This window comes from Sus scrofa, unplaced genomic scaffold (assembly GCF_000003025.6).
Source record: "Sus scrofa isolate TJ Tabasco breed Duroc unplaced genomic scaffold, Sscrofa11.1 Contig1964, whole genome shotgun sequence".
Lineage (NCBI taxonomy): Eukaryota > Metazoa > Chordata > Mammalia > Artiodactyla > Suidae > Sus > Sus scrofa.
In genome coordinates this window covers 44788-61639 of record NW_018084992.1, presented here as the reverse complement: position 1 = coordinate 61639, position 16852 = coordinate 44788, and the positions used below count along the sequence as shown (strand labels likewise).

At 42.5% G+C, this 16852-nt stretch overlaps 1 gene segment (V, D, J or C); it reads right to left on the bottom strand.

The window, feature by feature from the left end:
- Nucleotides 1-13185: 13185 nt before the first annotated feature.
- On the bottom strand, nt 13186-13829 carry LOC110258395. The segment is given in 2 exon segments: nt 13186-13574; nt 13768-13829. Coding segments are annotated over 2 exon segments (444 nt in total).
- Nucleotides 13830-16852: the final 3023 nt, after the last annotated feature.

The following is a 16852-nucleotide window of genomic DNA, read 5'->3' as shown; positions in this document are numbered from 1 at the left end:
CTGGGCCCCAGAGCTGCTCCTGTGCCCTGAGGATGGAGCCCCTTGGGAGGCCTGTGTTAGGAGCTGTGACTCTGTGCAGGGTCCAGGGAGCGTCCTGCTCACAGGAGGATGTGCAGTGTCCCCAGGCTCCACACTGGGCATCAGAGCAGCAAGCCATTTGCATTTTGGATCAAATTGTGCCCACTGTGATTATGTGTAGAAACACGCTCTGAAGACCTGTCATTCTTTGTGTGTGTTCATAAGCCGCTTTCTTTTTCTTCTTTGAACTTTCTAGTAAATCCAAGTTTATCTGCACTTGCTATGGAATCTCTTCTGCTGGATATGAAATAATCTCTCATTGGATTTATTGATCAAAAACTGGATTCTATCATCCTGGACATCTTAAATTATTTTCCTCTGATCATACCGTGTCATTGCATGCAACCAGCATGCCCATTTTTGTTCAGACGTATTTTTAGGGCATTTTAACAAATGGGATCTATTTGATGTGTCCATTTTCTAAAATTATAACTAGAAACTTAGTGTCTAATATAAACATGAAATAAACATGTCACATGAAAAGCCACATGTGTTCTTTTCTGATTGTTTTCTTTTTATGACAATATACTATCTTGATTGTAACGCAAATAATTTTTTTTTAAGTTGCCAAAAGGCACTAACATTCATCTCGAGGTACAACATTAAAGGGTTTGGAAAGCCAACATTGCAACAAGTCCAAAAAATAAAAGGGTAAATTGGAGAAATTGTATTTTTATTAGATGAGAGTGTGATGGAAAATGGAATAATACAAACTAAAATGCCAACTACATGTATCCCTATCCAGTGGCACCAATTATTAGTATTTTTAACCAGATATTATGCTTTTCTATATCACTCCCAAGACTGCATCTGGAAAAAAGCTCAGAAGAGTTTCAAGCAGAAAACCTGAACTGAAAAAAGGGAATTCAGCTGAGCTGTGGTTGTCCCACAGGCCAACTTCTCTCACTGGCCTGTTTCTAAGGGGGCATCACACCAAGGCCGGGCAGCTCTCAGGCCTTAACATCGGGTGTCTGATGAGGAGCTAAGGCTCTGCTGGTCCACAGGCCTCAGCTGCACCCTCTGCCCCTGGTTCTCCCACTTCTTCCTCTTACACAGACTCAGAGCTTCTGCCCCTCTGCTCCCCCAGACAACATGCACACCCATGTGTGCAGCTGGGCCCCCAGGAGAGGGGTTTGTGTCAAGGGCTGTATCACTGTGGGAGGAGATTGTAAAGCTTGCAAACAGTAATAAACTCCCACATCCTCAGCCTCCACCCTGCTGATTTTCACGGTGAAATCTGTGCCTGATCCACTGCCAGTGAACCTGTCTGGGACCCCAGTATCCCTGTTGGTAGCATAATAGATCAATCGCTGTGGAGACTGGCCTGGTTTCTGCAGGTACCAATTCAAATAATTCTTTCCATCAGTGTGTAGGAGGCTCTGACTGGACCTGCAGGAGATGGAGGCCGGCTCTCCAGGGCTGACTGACAGGGAGAGTGGAGTCTGGGTCAGCACAATGGCCCCATCGGATCCTAAAGGAAAGAGGAAAGTCAAAGATTCTCAACAATTGATAAGCCAATTCTCGAAGTTCCCTTTTCCTCATCTCAGTCTACATCATTTTTTGTTTCAACTGAGATCCTAAAGCATCAACTTCTAAAAGAACCCAGGATTTCTGAAGCACAAAGTGTGTCTGAAATCTGCCTACACTTCACCCCCATTCTGCATCACCACCTTCAGCAGAGGACAGGGACTTGGATTTCATGTGGATCGATCCTCCTCATGCTCACAGATCCAAACATCTCCTGCCCTTGGCAGAGGGTGAGAGATGTGAACGTCCATATGGGCCAATACACATGAAAAGCAGTGCTGCTCCCCACAGCCCCCCTTGCCCTTCCCATCTCCCCTCCATCCTCACCTGGGACCCAGAGCAGGAGGAGCCCCAGGAGCTGAGCAGGGAACCTCATGGTCAGCTGTGAACGGAGGAGCCCTGATCAGTCCAAGCCAGGCTAGAGCTGCCCTTTTATGTCAGGCTGGCCAGGGCAGGTCCTCCTTAGGGGACAGCATGCAAATCCCCTGGTGGGGGCAGCAGAGGGGAAAGAGCCAGTGGGGAGGTTGGGTGGGACTCAGCTTTGAGCCAAGAAATCTCATGGGGCTCATTTTTCTCACCATTTTCACTCATTATCTTGACATTCATGAGAGCAGCTGTCACTTCTCTTTACTCCCTTACAGTCTCAGGAAGATCTTTCATTTCTCCCCGGCTTGTGTTCACAGGTCATCCTTTTTTAATGAGAAGCTCTATCACAACTTATTCACTGAATCTTTCTAGTCTTAATTAAGTAAGGTTTTTAACATTAGAAATAGTAATGAATAATACTTAAATAATGTATCAAACATTTAAATCACCCGTCAATGTGATCAAAAAGGTTTTCTTTTGGAAATCATTTCTAATCAGCTACATTAATAAACCCTCTGGACTCACTGGACCTCATGAGGATCATTGTCAGCGTGATGACTCATATGAGCCCCCAGAGCTGCTCTTAGTAGAAATCTGGAGAGCTGCCCATGTGGGAAGCAGCTTGACTGTAAATTACCATCAATCCTGAGGACCAGACCTAGTGATTTTTTTTTAATTTAAGGCATAGAGCTATAATATCTTCCTATTTTGGAATGTGTCCTCTCTTTCTCTTCTTAGATAATAGAGCATAAGCCCTCATCTCACATGCCTCCTCTTCCTATTGGCAGGTCCAGAGGCTGCTCTGTTGTTCCTCTTTTAGCCACTAGGAGGTGTCTGTCTTTGTCCTTAAGGTCCAGACACAGCTCTTAAGGGAATCCAGTCATACCAGAGAACTGGCATTTTGATACAGACCTATAGCCATGAAACACTCATTTTAAAGTCATAACTCATTATTCATTAGATTAGAAATATGTAGGATTTCTGGCTGTGGGTTAGTGGGTTAAGAATCTGGCTGCACTGGGTCCCTGTGGAGCCATGGGTTCCATCCCTGGCCCAAGCATTTCCATGTGCTCCAGGTGGGGCCATAAACTATGAATAAAAAGAAATATGTAACACATATCAGAGTCTTATTTTCTTTATTAAACTCTTTTTTTGTTTCTTTAACTTTTCATTTCAATAATGACAGCATAATAGCGTGGGGCTAAATTGAGGTATACAAAATATATACATAGGATTGAAAATATAGAGTTTTGAGTGTTCTAAAAAGTTAGAAGATATACCAGATGTTTTTAGTGAATTTTCATCTGGGTCCAATAAAAGACAGGACCTCTAATTTAGTGCTGGAAAAGCAGATTCAGTTTAAAACAAAATTAATACCAATTGAAAAAGTACATGAACAGACATGCCAATGAATATTCTTGGTTTTATGTGTCAAACTCAAATTATTAGCTATAACTGCTGAATAGGAGTTATACAACACAATGTTACCATTTTCTTTCCCTAACTTCTTAAGAATATTTTCCCTTTGTTTTTTTCCTACTTCCTAACACTCAGAGTGCTAATGTCTAAAGGAAATTTTTAATGACTACAGGAAATATTAACATAAAAGCATGCACAGGTACTTTGTATGTTGTTGTCAAATCCAGTAGACTTATCCTGAACATTTTGGGTAGTACATTTTGCTAGTATTTTATCTTTATCATCTAATACTTTCATTTGTGGTCTATTATGTTTCCATCATACGTCTCGAAGTTGACATTCTCTTTCTGTTTTCAAAGGAGTGTGATGGGCCTTTCAGTACATCCATTTAGGGAATTTTTAATGTCAAGGAGAGTGTCTAGAAGTACGGCCTAAGGAGCGGTCCTGTCTGTTCCATGAGACTTTCCAGGAATACTTCGCTGCCCACTCCTACCTTCTGCGTTAGTATTCATGGCACCTGATCTCACCTTACCTGTTGGATGTGAATAATCCTGGCTCTCTTCCTCCCAATCATTCTTGCATCCTCTTCCCTCAGTCATTTCTATACTCCTTGGGCAACTCCTCATTTTGTTTATATTTTCAGGGTGGTGGTTTCACATGAACTTTTTTTTCTTGAGTTTGTGTTGCTGCCCTTTTTTACACTCTACACCTATTTTGAACATGTCCTTTCTGAACATGTAGATTTTGGATTTCTGGGTGTTATTTTGTATCTGCATTTACTTGGTTAATTATACATTACTCATTCTAAAAGAACGGTGTGACAGTTTTTCTTTTCTGTAGATTTTTTTTTTTTAATTTCCTTTGTTGGGGCTCCTCAGTGGCATACGGAATTTTCCAGGCCAGGGATGGAGTAGGAGCTGGAGCAATGCTGGATCTTTAACCCACTGCACCAGGCAGGGGATTAAACCAGCACTTCCACAGAGACAAGCCTGGTTATTAAGTCACTGAGCCACAATCAGAAGCCCTCCATAGCGTTTTACAAGTATTCTGTGACCCAAAGAATTTCAGTACTCAACTTTCATTTTCTCCTTTATAGGAGTCTACCCTTGAGAATGAATGCATTTGTTCATTCAATGATGTGTTGGAGTGGATATTTCCTGATCAGCAGGAGGTGTTTCTTTAGAAGCAAGGAGGAATTTAGGTTGTTGAGGTGGTTTCTTTAAAACAACACCTAGTCTGTATCCACTACAAGAAAGCGCATCAATTATAAAGCTGGGTGCTGTGTCTTCTCACTCATTGGTGCTATATTGTTTCCAGAGGATGCATATCTGGAGCTGATTTCCACAACTTCACTCCCTGGAGCCACTAGATTCCCCAGACCCCAGCTGTCCTTTCTCTGAGGGACTGCATGCTTTTCTACTGGTTTCACATTTGTCCTTGGTGCTTCCCTCTGGGAAGTGACTCTTGCCTCCTAGGGTGCAGCCTATTGCTTCCCCTCCTGGCTCCATAGCCTTCTCTGTCACTGCTGGGATGATCTCTCTTCCCATACTCCCTTGGATCAGTCCAAGCCAGACTAGAGCTGCCCTTTTATGTCAGGCTGGCGTGGGCAGGTCCTCCCCAGGGGACAGCATGCAAATCCCCTGGTGGGGGCAGCAGAGGGGGAAGAGCAGGTGGGTGGAGGCACTCACATTTGAACCAAGAGATATCACGGTCTCACCATTCTCATCATTTTCACCCGTTATCTTGACATTCATGGGAGCAGCTGTCACTTCTCTTTACTCCCTTACAGTCTCAGGAAGATCTCTCATTGCTCCCCTGCTTGTGCTCACAGGTCATCCTTTTGAATGTACTGAGTCTTTCTAGTCCTAGTTGAGTAAGTCATTTTAAAATTAAAAATAGCAATGAATGCTACTTAAAATTTATCAAACATTTAAATCATCAATCGATGTGATCAAAATGTTCTCTTCTGGAAAACATTCTTCTTCAGCTACGTTAATAAACCCTCTGGACTCACTGGACCTCATGAGGATCCCCGTCACCGTGATGACACATATGAGCCCCCAGAGCTGCTCTTCTTAGTAGAAATCTGGGGAGCTGCCCACGTGGGAAAAAGCTTGACTGTAAGACCTTCGACCCTGACGTCCAGACCTAGTTTTGTTTGATTGTTTGTTTGTTTGCTTTTGTCTTTTTTCCTTTTCTAGGGCTGCTGCCATGGCATGTGGAGGTTCCCGGGCTAGGGGTCTAATCGGAGTTGCAGCCACCAGCCTACACTACAGCCACAGCAATGTGGGATCCTTCACCCACTGAGCAAGGCCAGGGATCGAAACCACACCCTCATGGTTCCTAGTCGGATTCATTAACCACTGAGCCACGACGGGAACTCCCAGACGGAGCGATTTTCTATTAGAGCCGTATAGTCATCAAACCTGCATATCTTGGAGTGTGTTCTCTCTTTTCTTCTTAGATGAAAGAGCCTGAAGCCTCATCTCACATGCCTCCTCTCTCTAGTGGCAGGTCCAAGGGCTGCACCATTGTTCCTCTTTCAGCCACTAGGAGGTGGCTGTCTTTCTCCCTGAGGTCCAGACACAGCTCTGAAGTGAATCCCGTCACACTAGAGAACTGGCATGTTGACACGGACCTATAGCTGTGAAACACTCATTTGTCTTTTATTTTTATGATTTTTCCTTTTTAGGGCCACACCTGAGGCATAGGGAAGTTCCCGGGCTAGCGGTCAAAGGGGACCTACAGCTGATGGCCAACCCCACAGCCACAGCAATGCCAGATGCTTAAACCACTGAGTGAGGCCGGGGATTGAACCCCCCACCTCATGGTTCCTAGCCAGATTCGTTTCCACTGTGCCATGACAGGAACTCCAAAACACTCATTTTTAAATAGTAACTAATTTTTCATTTGTTAAGAAACAGGTTGGATTTCTGGCTGTTGGCTAGTGGGTTAAGTATCTGATGGCCGTGCCTTGGGTCGCTTTGGGGGTACATGTTCCATCCTGGCCCAGGAATTTCCAAGTGCTGTTGCTGTGGCCATAAAAAAACATTTCAAAAGGAATATGTAACAAATCACAGAGTCTTAGTTCATTTATTAAACTCTTTGTTTTTGCTCCATGTAACTTGCATTTCATAGCAAAAACTTAATTATGTGGTGAGGTGTAAATTAAGATATACAAAATGTGTACCTCTGATTTACAATGTCAGTGTGAAAATACAGATATTTAAACTTTCTAGACAGTTAAAGCATATCCTAGAGATTTTCGTTTAATGTTCCTCCGGGTCCAATAAAATAAAGAACCTCTAATTCAGTCATTGAAAAGCAGATCTAGTTTAAAACAGAATTTATACCAATTGAAAAAGTACATGAACACACAAGTCAATGAATTTTGTTGATTTTACGTTTCAAACTCAGACTTCATAGCTCTAATTCCGAATAGCATTTATACATCAAAATGTGACCACCTTCTTTGTGTAAATTCTTAAAGAACATTTTCATTTTTTTCTCTACTTCCCAACACACAGCGTGCTAGTTTCTGAGGGAAAATCGTAGTGAGTAGAAAGAAAAAAATAACATAAAAGCATGCACATATGCTTTGTATGCTGCTGTCAAATCCAAGTGACTTTTCTTGAACATTTAGTGTAGTATATTTTGGGAATATTTTATCTTTATAATCTAATGCTTTAAATATCAAGGAGAGTGTATAGAAGTACAGCCGAAGGAGAGGTCCTGTCTGTTCCATGAGACTTTCTAGGAATGCTGCGCTGCCCACTCCTGCCGTCTGCATTATTCTTCATGGCACCTGATCTCACCTTACCTCCTGGATGTGAAGGACCCTGGCTCTCTTCCTCCCAACCATTCTTGCATCCTCTTCCCTCAGTCATTTCTATTCTCCTTGGGCACCTCCTCATTTTGTCCACACTTTCAGGGTGGCATTTTCACTTTAGTTTTTTTTTGTGTGTGTGTGTTTGTGTTGCTGCCATTCTCCACATGCTACTCTTCTTTGACCATGTCCATTCTGAAGATGCAGATTTTGTATTTTTGGTGTTATTTCATGTCTTCACTTACTTGGGTCATTATTCTGTATTCATTCTAAAGGAATGGTGGGACCTTTTCTTCTTTTTGGTAACATTTTAAAATTTCCCTTCTTCAGGCTCCTCAGTGGCATATGGAAGTTTCCAGTTTTATCCCACTGATAAAGTTGGAGCCAGAGCAACTCTGGATCCTTAACCCACTGCATCCGGCAGGGGATTGAACCATCAGCTTCACAGAGACAAGCCTCATTATTAAGCCACTGAGCCACAATGGGAAGTCCTCTATAGCTTTTTAAAAGTATGGCTGCCGAGGATTAAGATGGCAGAATAGGAGGACTATAGCTCAACTTCTCTCCTAAAAACAACAAAATTCACAACCAGAAGCTGAGCAATCTCCACCCAAATGGGCCAGAAAACTTAAAAAAGATACCCTACTCCAGAAGCAAAAGAGGAGGATACATAAAGAGGTAGGAGGGGTGACTTTGTGATATAAACAACCCCATACATCCCAGGTGGGAAACTCCACAGACTGAACACTAACTGGTTCACAGAGACTCACCTACAGGAGCGAGAGTTCTGAGCCCCACATCAAACTCTCAGGTGCTGGGATCTGGTACTGGGAGAAAGAGCCCCTGGAGCATCTGACATTGAAGGCCAGTGGGGTTTGTGCGCAGGAACTCCATGGGCTGGGGGAAACCGAGACCCCATTCTTAAAAGGCTTACACGGACTTTCACGTGCACTGGATCCCAGGGCAGAGCAAGTTCTCCATAGGAATCTGGGTCAAACCTGAATGCAGTTCTTGGAGGTCATCCTGGGAAAACAGGCATGAATGTGGCTTGTTGTGAGGGAGGGACATTGAAGGCAAAGCTCTGGGAAGATTCAGCAGTTGCCTTTCTCTGGAGGTGGCCTTTTTGGGGAAATCTGGCCCCACCCATCTGTCAGCACTGAGAAGCCCCAGGGCAAACAACAATCCAGGTGGGATCACAGCCCCACCCCTCAGTAAACAGGCTACCTAAAGACCCCTCAGGCACACAGCTGCCACTAATCCCATCCAGAGACTAAACCCCACCCACCAGAGGGATTAGAATCAGCTCCACCTACCTGTGGGCAGGCATCAGCCCCTCCCATCAGGAAGCCTACAGCAAACCCCCATACTGACTTCAGCCACAAGGGGGGCAGGCACCAGAGGTAAGAGAGGCTACAACCCTTGTATCTGTAAAAAGGTCACCATGCCAAACACCTATAAAAATGAAAAGACAGAGAACTATAACTCAGATGAGGGAGAATGGAAAAACCCCAGAAAATCAGCTAAGTGATCAGGAGATTGTCAGCCTCCAGGAAAAAGACTTTTAGACTGTTGATGCTAAAGATGATGCAAGACGTTGGAAATAAACTGGAGGCAAAGATGGATAACTTACAGGAAACACTGAGCAACAAGATACAAGATGTAAAATTTAAACAAGAAGAGATGCAAAATACAATAACGGAAATAAAAAAGGCACTAGAAGCAGCTAACAGCAGAATGCAGGAGGCAGAAGAACGAATAAGCAAGGTGGAGGACAGATTAGTGGAAATTATGGATGCGGGACAGAAAAGATAAAAAAGACTGAAAACAAATGAAGAGAGTCTCAGAGAACTCTGGGACAATGTTCAACGCACCAACATCCGTATCATAGGGGTGCCAGAAGGAGAAGAGAGAGAGAAGGGGACAGGAAAAATATTTCAAGAGATAATAGCTGAAAACTTCCCTAACATGGGAAAGGAACCACTCACTCAAATCCAGCAAGCACAAAGAGTACCATATAAAATAAACCCAAGGAGGAATATCAATCCAACTGACCAAAATTAAAGACAAAGAGAAAATCCTGAAAGCAGCTAGGGAAAAGAAACAAGTAACATACAAGGGAACCCCAATAAGGTTATCGGCAGATTTTTCACCTGAAAGTTGGCAGGCCAGAAGGGAGTGGCATGATATACTTCACGTGATGACAGGAAAAAGCCTCCAACCAAGATGACTTTACCCAGCAAGGCTCTCATTCAGATTTGAAGGAGAAATCAAAGCCTTCACAGGTAAGCAAAAGTTGAGAGAATTCAGCAACACTAAACCAGCCTTACAACAAATCCTAAAGGAACTTCTCTAGGCAGAAAAGAAAAGGCAGCAACAGGAAACAAAAATGCCACAAGTGACAAGGCTCACCAGTAAAGGTATATATACAGTAAAGACATGAAATCATCCATGCACAATTATACCACCAAAATCAGAAATCAGGAGAAGACGTGGGTACAAATGCAGGATTCTGGAGATGAACTTGCAATTAAGAGAACAACAAAACAATCTCATATCCATGTAGACTCTTACATCAAACCAAAACTCTGCAACTGATACACAAACAAGGAATCTCTGGAGAAGAAAGATATCTCATAGTAAATCAGTGCATAATCCACCATGAAGGGGGTTATTTGACATCATTCTTGGAATGCTGACGTCTTCTTAGATCTGATTCTGGTTTCCTCTCCATCAAAGAATTTATGATGATTATAATTAAATAATGCAACTGTACAATTAAATAACACAGTTCTGCAAACATGTTATTAATAACTGTTTCTCTCCATGGTATTATGTAAAGTCTATAATGTCTTGTTTATCACATCACCTAGAATGGTGTAATGCCTTTATTGAAGAATCAATAAGGTGTAACAAATTGTGAGGACATATTTATGTAGTTACCCTGTATTTTAACCCATTTATGCATTTTATATTTTACTTATTTCAGAGGGTGTATTATTTTTGTTATTCTTACCAGTTAAGGTATTCTTTTTACTATGCTATATAAAATATTTAATGGTATATAAGGCTTTCTTCTTTATAAATTTTAGTTGCATAATAGACACAATTTTAATATAATGCCAGTTTTTAAAGAAAAATTGAAATGTAATACATAATACCAAATACTAAAGAGGAAAGCCATACAAACTGGGATAAAGCCGAGAATGAATTTCCTATTTGTCTCAGCATATTTTCCATTCCACTTCTGCAGAGGGAGACACTTAATCTGTTTCTTAAGATCCATGATATAAGAATCTGTCTGAATGGAATTGTGTTTAAATATATGTATTTTATTCTGTTAAAAAAATGATGTTCTGTGATAATCCATGTGGGAAAAGAATGCAAAAGGGAATAGATATACGTACATGTATAACTGAATCTCTTTGATGTACAGCAGAAATTATCACACCTTTGTAAATCAACCCTACCTCAATAAATTAAAAAAAATAAAAAAATAAAAAAGACATAAAACAAAAACAAAGAAACAAACATACAAAAGGATTGCTGCCTCCCAAAGAATTTCGGTTTTCACCATTCCTATCTCCACATTGGAGCCAACCCTTGAGAACCGTGTTCCCTCGATGATGTGTTGGAGTAGCTATTTCCTGATCTGCAAGACATGCTTCTTTAGGAGCAGGAGGAACTTTCTTTAGGTTGCTGAGGTGGTTTCTTTACACCAACACCTAGTCTGTATCCACTACAAGGAAGTGAATCCTTTAAACCCCTTGGTGCTGTGTCTTCTGACTCTTTGGTGCTCTGTGGTTGCCAGAGGATGCATATCTGCAGCTGATTTCCACAACTTCACTCTCCGGAGGCCCCTGTTTCCCCAGGCCAAGGCTGTCCTTTCTCTGGGGGACTGCAGGCAGGGTTTCGTGTGTGTCCTTGGTGCTTCCCTCTGGGAAGTGACCATTGCCTCCTAGGGTGCAGCCTATTGCTCCCCCTCCTGGCTCCATAGCCTTCTCTGTCACTGCTGGGATGAACTCTCTTCCCATACTCCCCCAGGATGCTCACTTCCTCTGAGTCGGGCTGTCGACATTGTCAATCTGGGTTGTTCTTTTCTCCATTGACATAGAGCATGAGGTCAGAGTATGCTCTGCTTCTAGTGCTTCTGTAAGTCTGGGCTTTGAGGATTTTCCTTTGCCTTATTGTCCGTTTGTACTGTCTCCTGAGGCTCTTTTATGAACTCCCCTTTATCAAGCTGTTGTTCTCCTATGGGAACTTAGGCCTGCGTGAACACGGTAAGTGTGAAAACGTATTTCCACCCATTCCCTTGAGGAGCATGAGGATTAGTGTGGGTTTTTCTACATCGTATATGAAGTTGTGCACTGCCTCTTACTCTGCTCTTTCCAAGTACTTTTATCACCAGTAGATACTGACTTCTATGTATACTTTTTAAAGTATCTATTGAGGTGCTCATTTTTTATACTTTAATCTTTTAATTTGGGAAATGACAAACTCTGGTTTCTCTTCAGATCACATAAATCTTTCACCTTTCACTTGGGAAATTACATAAACAGTTTTTTGAAACCCAACTTGAGTTTTTTAATTAAAGCTGCTGATGCTCATAATGTCTTACTTCACTTGTATATTTCCAGTTTGGGTTTGCCAACATTTTCTTTCAGATGTCTATACCTAAGTTCACAGGCCGAAGGGAGCATCCTTTTCCCACTTTGCTCTGTCTTTGTCTGATTTTGCAATTGAGGTTCATGTAACAAATGAAGGATCATTTTCTGCTCTTGTATTTTCTCAAATTTGGCCTAATTCAGAAGAGGCATGAGTTTTCCTATAAGCTAGTGTTCATCTCTTAGAGTATCTGACTCCAGAATTTCCTTTGTGGAAATATTTGTAAGGACCCTGTCCAATTATTTTCTGATCACCCTGACAGGTAAGTTTCCCAATGTTTGTCAGTTTGGGGAAGTGATATATATTTCTTAGGATTTGCCTCTTAACAGCTTGCAAATTTTGAGGCATAATGTTTATGGTTTTTCACAAAGTTCTCCTATGGCTTCAACTTATGCTACACACATGGTCCAAGTGTTTTATTATGTGGAATCTCCTGAATCTGGATAAAGCTCTAAGAAATACTCCAAGAATATTTCTGGCCAGCAAGTGAGGAAAAGGCAAATACAAGGAAGAATCACTCCCTTCTACCTCTTGGAACAGGTCACTGTCACCCACAGTCCCTCAGGGAGTCTGATCCACTGCTGTCTGATGCAGTGTAAGGAGGCAAAGGCAGCCATTATTCTGGGAGAGTAGAGTGTGCAGAAGTGGATGCAGCCAGCACCTGCAGTCAGATGTGCTCCGGCTTTTGGGGGAGGGCAGAGAAGACCTCATTTCTAGCTTTAGCTTCCTGGATGAACTTACCCCCAGGTAGATTAAACACTTCTTTCCTGTAGTAAAACATGACTTGGCAAGAAACATCAAGAGAGAAACATCTCAAAATCCACATGGGATAATAGATGGATAATCCAGAACACAAACAAAAAAATCAAAAACTTATAAAATCTGCACAATATGGGAATAAACAACTGGTCTAAAATTGAGACAAAGACCATACAAGACAGTTCATCAAAGAGACAGACCGAAGACAAATAAGAATATGAGAAATTATTCCACATTCTGTGTCATAGGAAGATGCAAATAATAGACACCACTGCGCACCTGTCAGGATGGCCTAGAGCCAAAACAGTGAGAACACTCAATGCTGGCAAGGATGTGGAGCAAGAGAAACACTTATTCATTGCTGGTGGGGATGCAACATGGTACAGCCATTGTGGGGACACGCCAGTGGTTGCATACAGAAAAAAATGTCCAATCATGTTTTTCTCCCAAACTTGAAAACAATACCCGCTTGAATATTGCACACAATATTCCCTGGCCCTTCTAGCAAAAACTTGCCATGACCTTCTAGTGTGGTCTGAGAAATGCTCTCAGCGGATGGAGGCACCAAGAGCAGCTGGGGTGGCCAGCCTCACACATCTGCTTCCCCGGGGGCGGTTTATGCTGGCCTGTAACACTGTGGGAGGTGCACTGTTAAGCTGCTGACAATAATAAGTTGCAACATCTTCAGCCTGCAGGCCACTGATGGTGAGGGTGAAATCTGTGCCAGATACACTGCCCTTGAACCGGGAAGGGACTCCACTTTGCAAAACGGATGCCCAATAAATGAGGAGCTTAGGAGCCTTCCCTGCTTGTTGTTGATACCAGGCTAAATTATTGCTAATGCTCTGACTGGCCCGGCAAGTGATGGAGACTGTGTCTCCTAGAGATGCAGCCAGGGAGGCTGGAGACTGGGTCAGCTGGATGGCACAGCTGGCACCTGAGAGGGGAAACAAAAACACATATTCCTGTTATCAGAGGACTTCCTTGAAGAGCCCAGAGGTACTGAGCACAGTGGCTGAGTGGATGCTCCCATGCCCCAGACACACAGAGACACTCAGCTGTCCCACAGTGAGTAGGGTCAAGGGGAAGGTGTCAGCAGTGGGAGTCATTGTGAGGGTCTCCCTCCTCACCTGGGAGCCAGAGCAGCAGGAGGCTGAGGAGCTGCATGGGGGCCCTCATGTTCATGCTGGGTCCCGACTGCCACTGCCTCCTTCCAGGGTGGGCCGAGACTCTTAGTAAGTGTCCAGGGTGGTGGGCTGTGCTCTGAGAACATGCAAATCAGCAGGGGGAGGGGAGGGCTGGGCACAGCTGCAGGGCTGGCTTGTTCCAGTGACAACCCAGGGGCTGTGCCCTGGGGACTCAGCTCAGAGCAGGGAGCACACATGTACTGCAGAGAACAGGTTTCTCCCTGGAGACCATAGGATGGACTCAGTGCACTGTCCTTTTGGGAGAATATTTGTTTTCTTCCCCTCAATGTTCCCCATTTCTTGCTCCATCTCTATCTAAGAGCTGGAATATCAGGGATAAAATATTTCAAAATACTGCAGGGAATTTAATAATACCACTTCATTGTGTGCTTGGAGCTATTCTTGAAGCTGGAGAATTTTCCTCTATGGTCTGATTCTCTGATGACTAGGATGAGGTACATGCTTTGATGCTCCTCAGACCAACCACTGACTGTGTTTCCCTGAACTAAATGTGTTGGTTCACCTGCATCTTCCTGCATCACCAGATCTCCTAAGAGATACCAGCTCTCAGGGGTTGGTGGAAGGGAGCTGGGGCTCAAGCAGGGGGAGGCATGGACCTTTGAGAAAGGTGATGTTAGAAACCTGACACCTGGGCAGGAGCCCACAAGGTGTGGACAGGGCGCTGGCAGAGACAGGAGGGGAGCCTCGCCTGTGGTATGGCAGCCACAGGGGAGACAGGAGGGTGTCCCCTCAAGGGGGTGCTGCCAGTCCTGGCCCAGTGCCAGGTGTGGAGCTGGAGGGACATGAGGAAAGCATTCATGTGGCTGGCATGGCCAGTGCTGGTCATCTCCCCAACCACCTCTGCTTCTTGGTCCAGTTACAGAGGAGGGCCCTGGACTTGGAGCTCAGACATGGAGAAACTAAAGACATCCCCAATCCAGTCTGATCTTTTCTCTCTGAAGCAGGGTGAGGACCAAGACCACAGCCTGTGGAGTTGCTGTGAGCTGCAGAGAGGCCAGGGAGGAGGCACCATGGGGCTGGAGAGAAAGCTGCCCTGCTGTCAGTGTCACAAGACCAGGGATCCCCAGCCCTTCAGGGTGTGGCTGCAAAGGAGAGAAGCTGTGTCCCCACACACAGTGGGAAAGCCTGTCTGCACTCAGGAGTCCCCATGCCATCCTTGTCCATGAGGAGTCCTGGAGCAGCAGTTATCTAGGCAAGTGCTAGCTGAGTCTAACTGAATTTTTTTTTTCATGTGTGTGTGTGTGGGGGGGGTACACTATTTTTCAAAATTTTTGTTTTGTTTCATTTTTTAAGGCCACCCCCAAAGCATATGGAGGTTCTCAGGCTAGGGGTCAAAGGGGACCTACAGCTGCCTGCCTACACCCCTGCTCAAAGTAATGCCAGATCCTTAACCCACTGAGCAAGGCCAGGGATCAAACCAGCATCCTCCTGGTTCCTAGTCAGAATGTTTCCACTGCACCATGATAGGGACTCCAAATTTATTATTATTTTTTTCCTTTCCTTTTCCTTTTTCTTTTTAGGTCCACACCTGCAGCATATGGAAATTCCCAGGATATCAGTCGAATCAGAGTTGTAGCCAGTAGCCTACACAACAGCCACAGCAACACCAGACCCAAGCCACATCTGCAACCTACACCATAGCTCATGGCAACACCAGATCCTTATCCCATTGATCGAGGCTAGGGATCAAACCTGTGACCTCATGGTTACTATTCAGATTTGTTTCCACTGAGTTTTGACTGAAACTCCTATTTTTAAAAAAATTTTTAAATGATTTTATTTTTTCCATTATGGTTGGTTTACAGTGTTCTGTCATGTTCTACTGTACAGCAAAGTGACCCAGTCACACATGAATCTCCATTCTTTTTCTCACATTATCCTCCATCATGCTCCATCCCAAGTGATTGGATATAGTCCCCTGTGCTATTCAGGAGGATCTCACTCCATATGTTGTATTTATTTATTTATTTTTATTTTTATATTTGAGGCATGTGCACATATTCCATAATTATTTTAATTACAACAATAATAAAAACTCCATTAATGAAGCAAATCTTGTTAGAAACTAATTAAGAAAAATTGGTAGAATTCAAATTGGAAACAGTTTGAATTGACAATTCTGAGTGCATAGTGGTAAGAAACTATCTATCATACAGTAATTAAAGAACAGTTTAAATATTACCCTTCAGCTGTATCTTCATAGCTCTTTTATAATTGTAGGTAACTAGCTAGTTAACTAATTGCAAAGCAAATATATTCATCACTGTATACAATTTTCTTTTCATGTTCAATAATATCTAGTGAGTGGTTTGCATGGTTTAGGAAGAATGCCTGTTCTTTATTTTTTTTTTTTACAAAATAAAATGCATATATTTAAACACAATTACATTCAAACGGATTATTATATCATGGATCTTAAGAAACATGTTAAGCAACTCCCTTTGGAGAAGTGGAATGGAAAATATGCTGAGACAAATAGGAAATTTATTCTATACTTTATCCCATTTTGTATGGCTTTCATCTTTACTATTTAGTATTATCTATTACATTTCTATTTTTCTTTAACAATTAGCATTATATTAAAATTGAGTGTATTATACAACTAAAATTTATAAAGAAGAAAGCCATATATACCATTAAATACTTCATATAGCACAATAAAAACAATAACTTAACTGGTAAGAATAACAAAAATAATACACCCTCTGAAAATAAGTACAATATAAAGTGCATAAGCTGGTTTAAAAACACGGTAAGTATATAAATATGTCCTCACAATTTGTTACATCTCATTGATTCTTCAATAAAGGCATTACACCATTCTAGGTAATGTGATAAACAAGACATTATAGACTTTACATTGTACCATGGAGAGAAATGGTTATTAATAATACAATTGTAGACCTATATTATTTAATTGTACACTTGTATAATTTAATTATAATTATCATAAATTCTTTGATGGAGAGGAAATCAGAATCAGATCTAAGAAGACTTCAGCATTCAA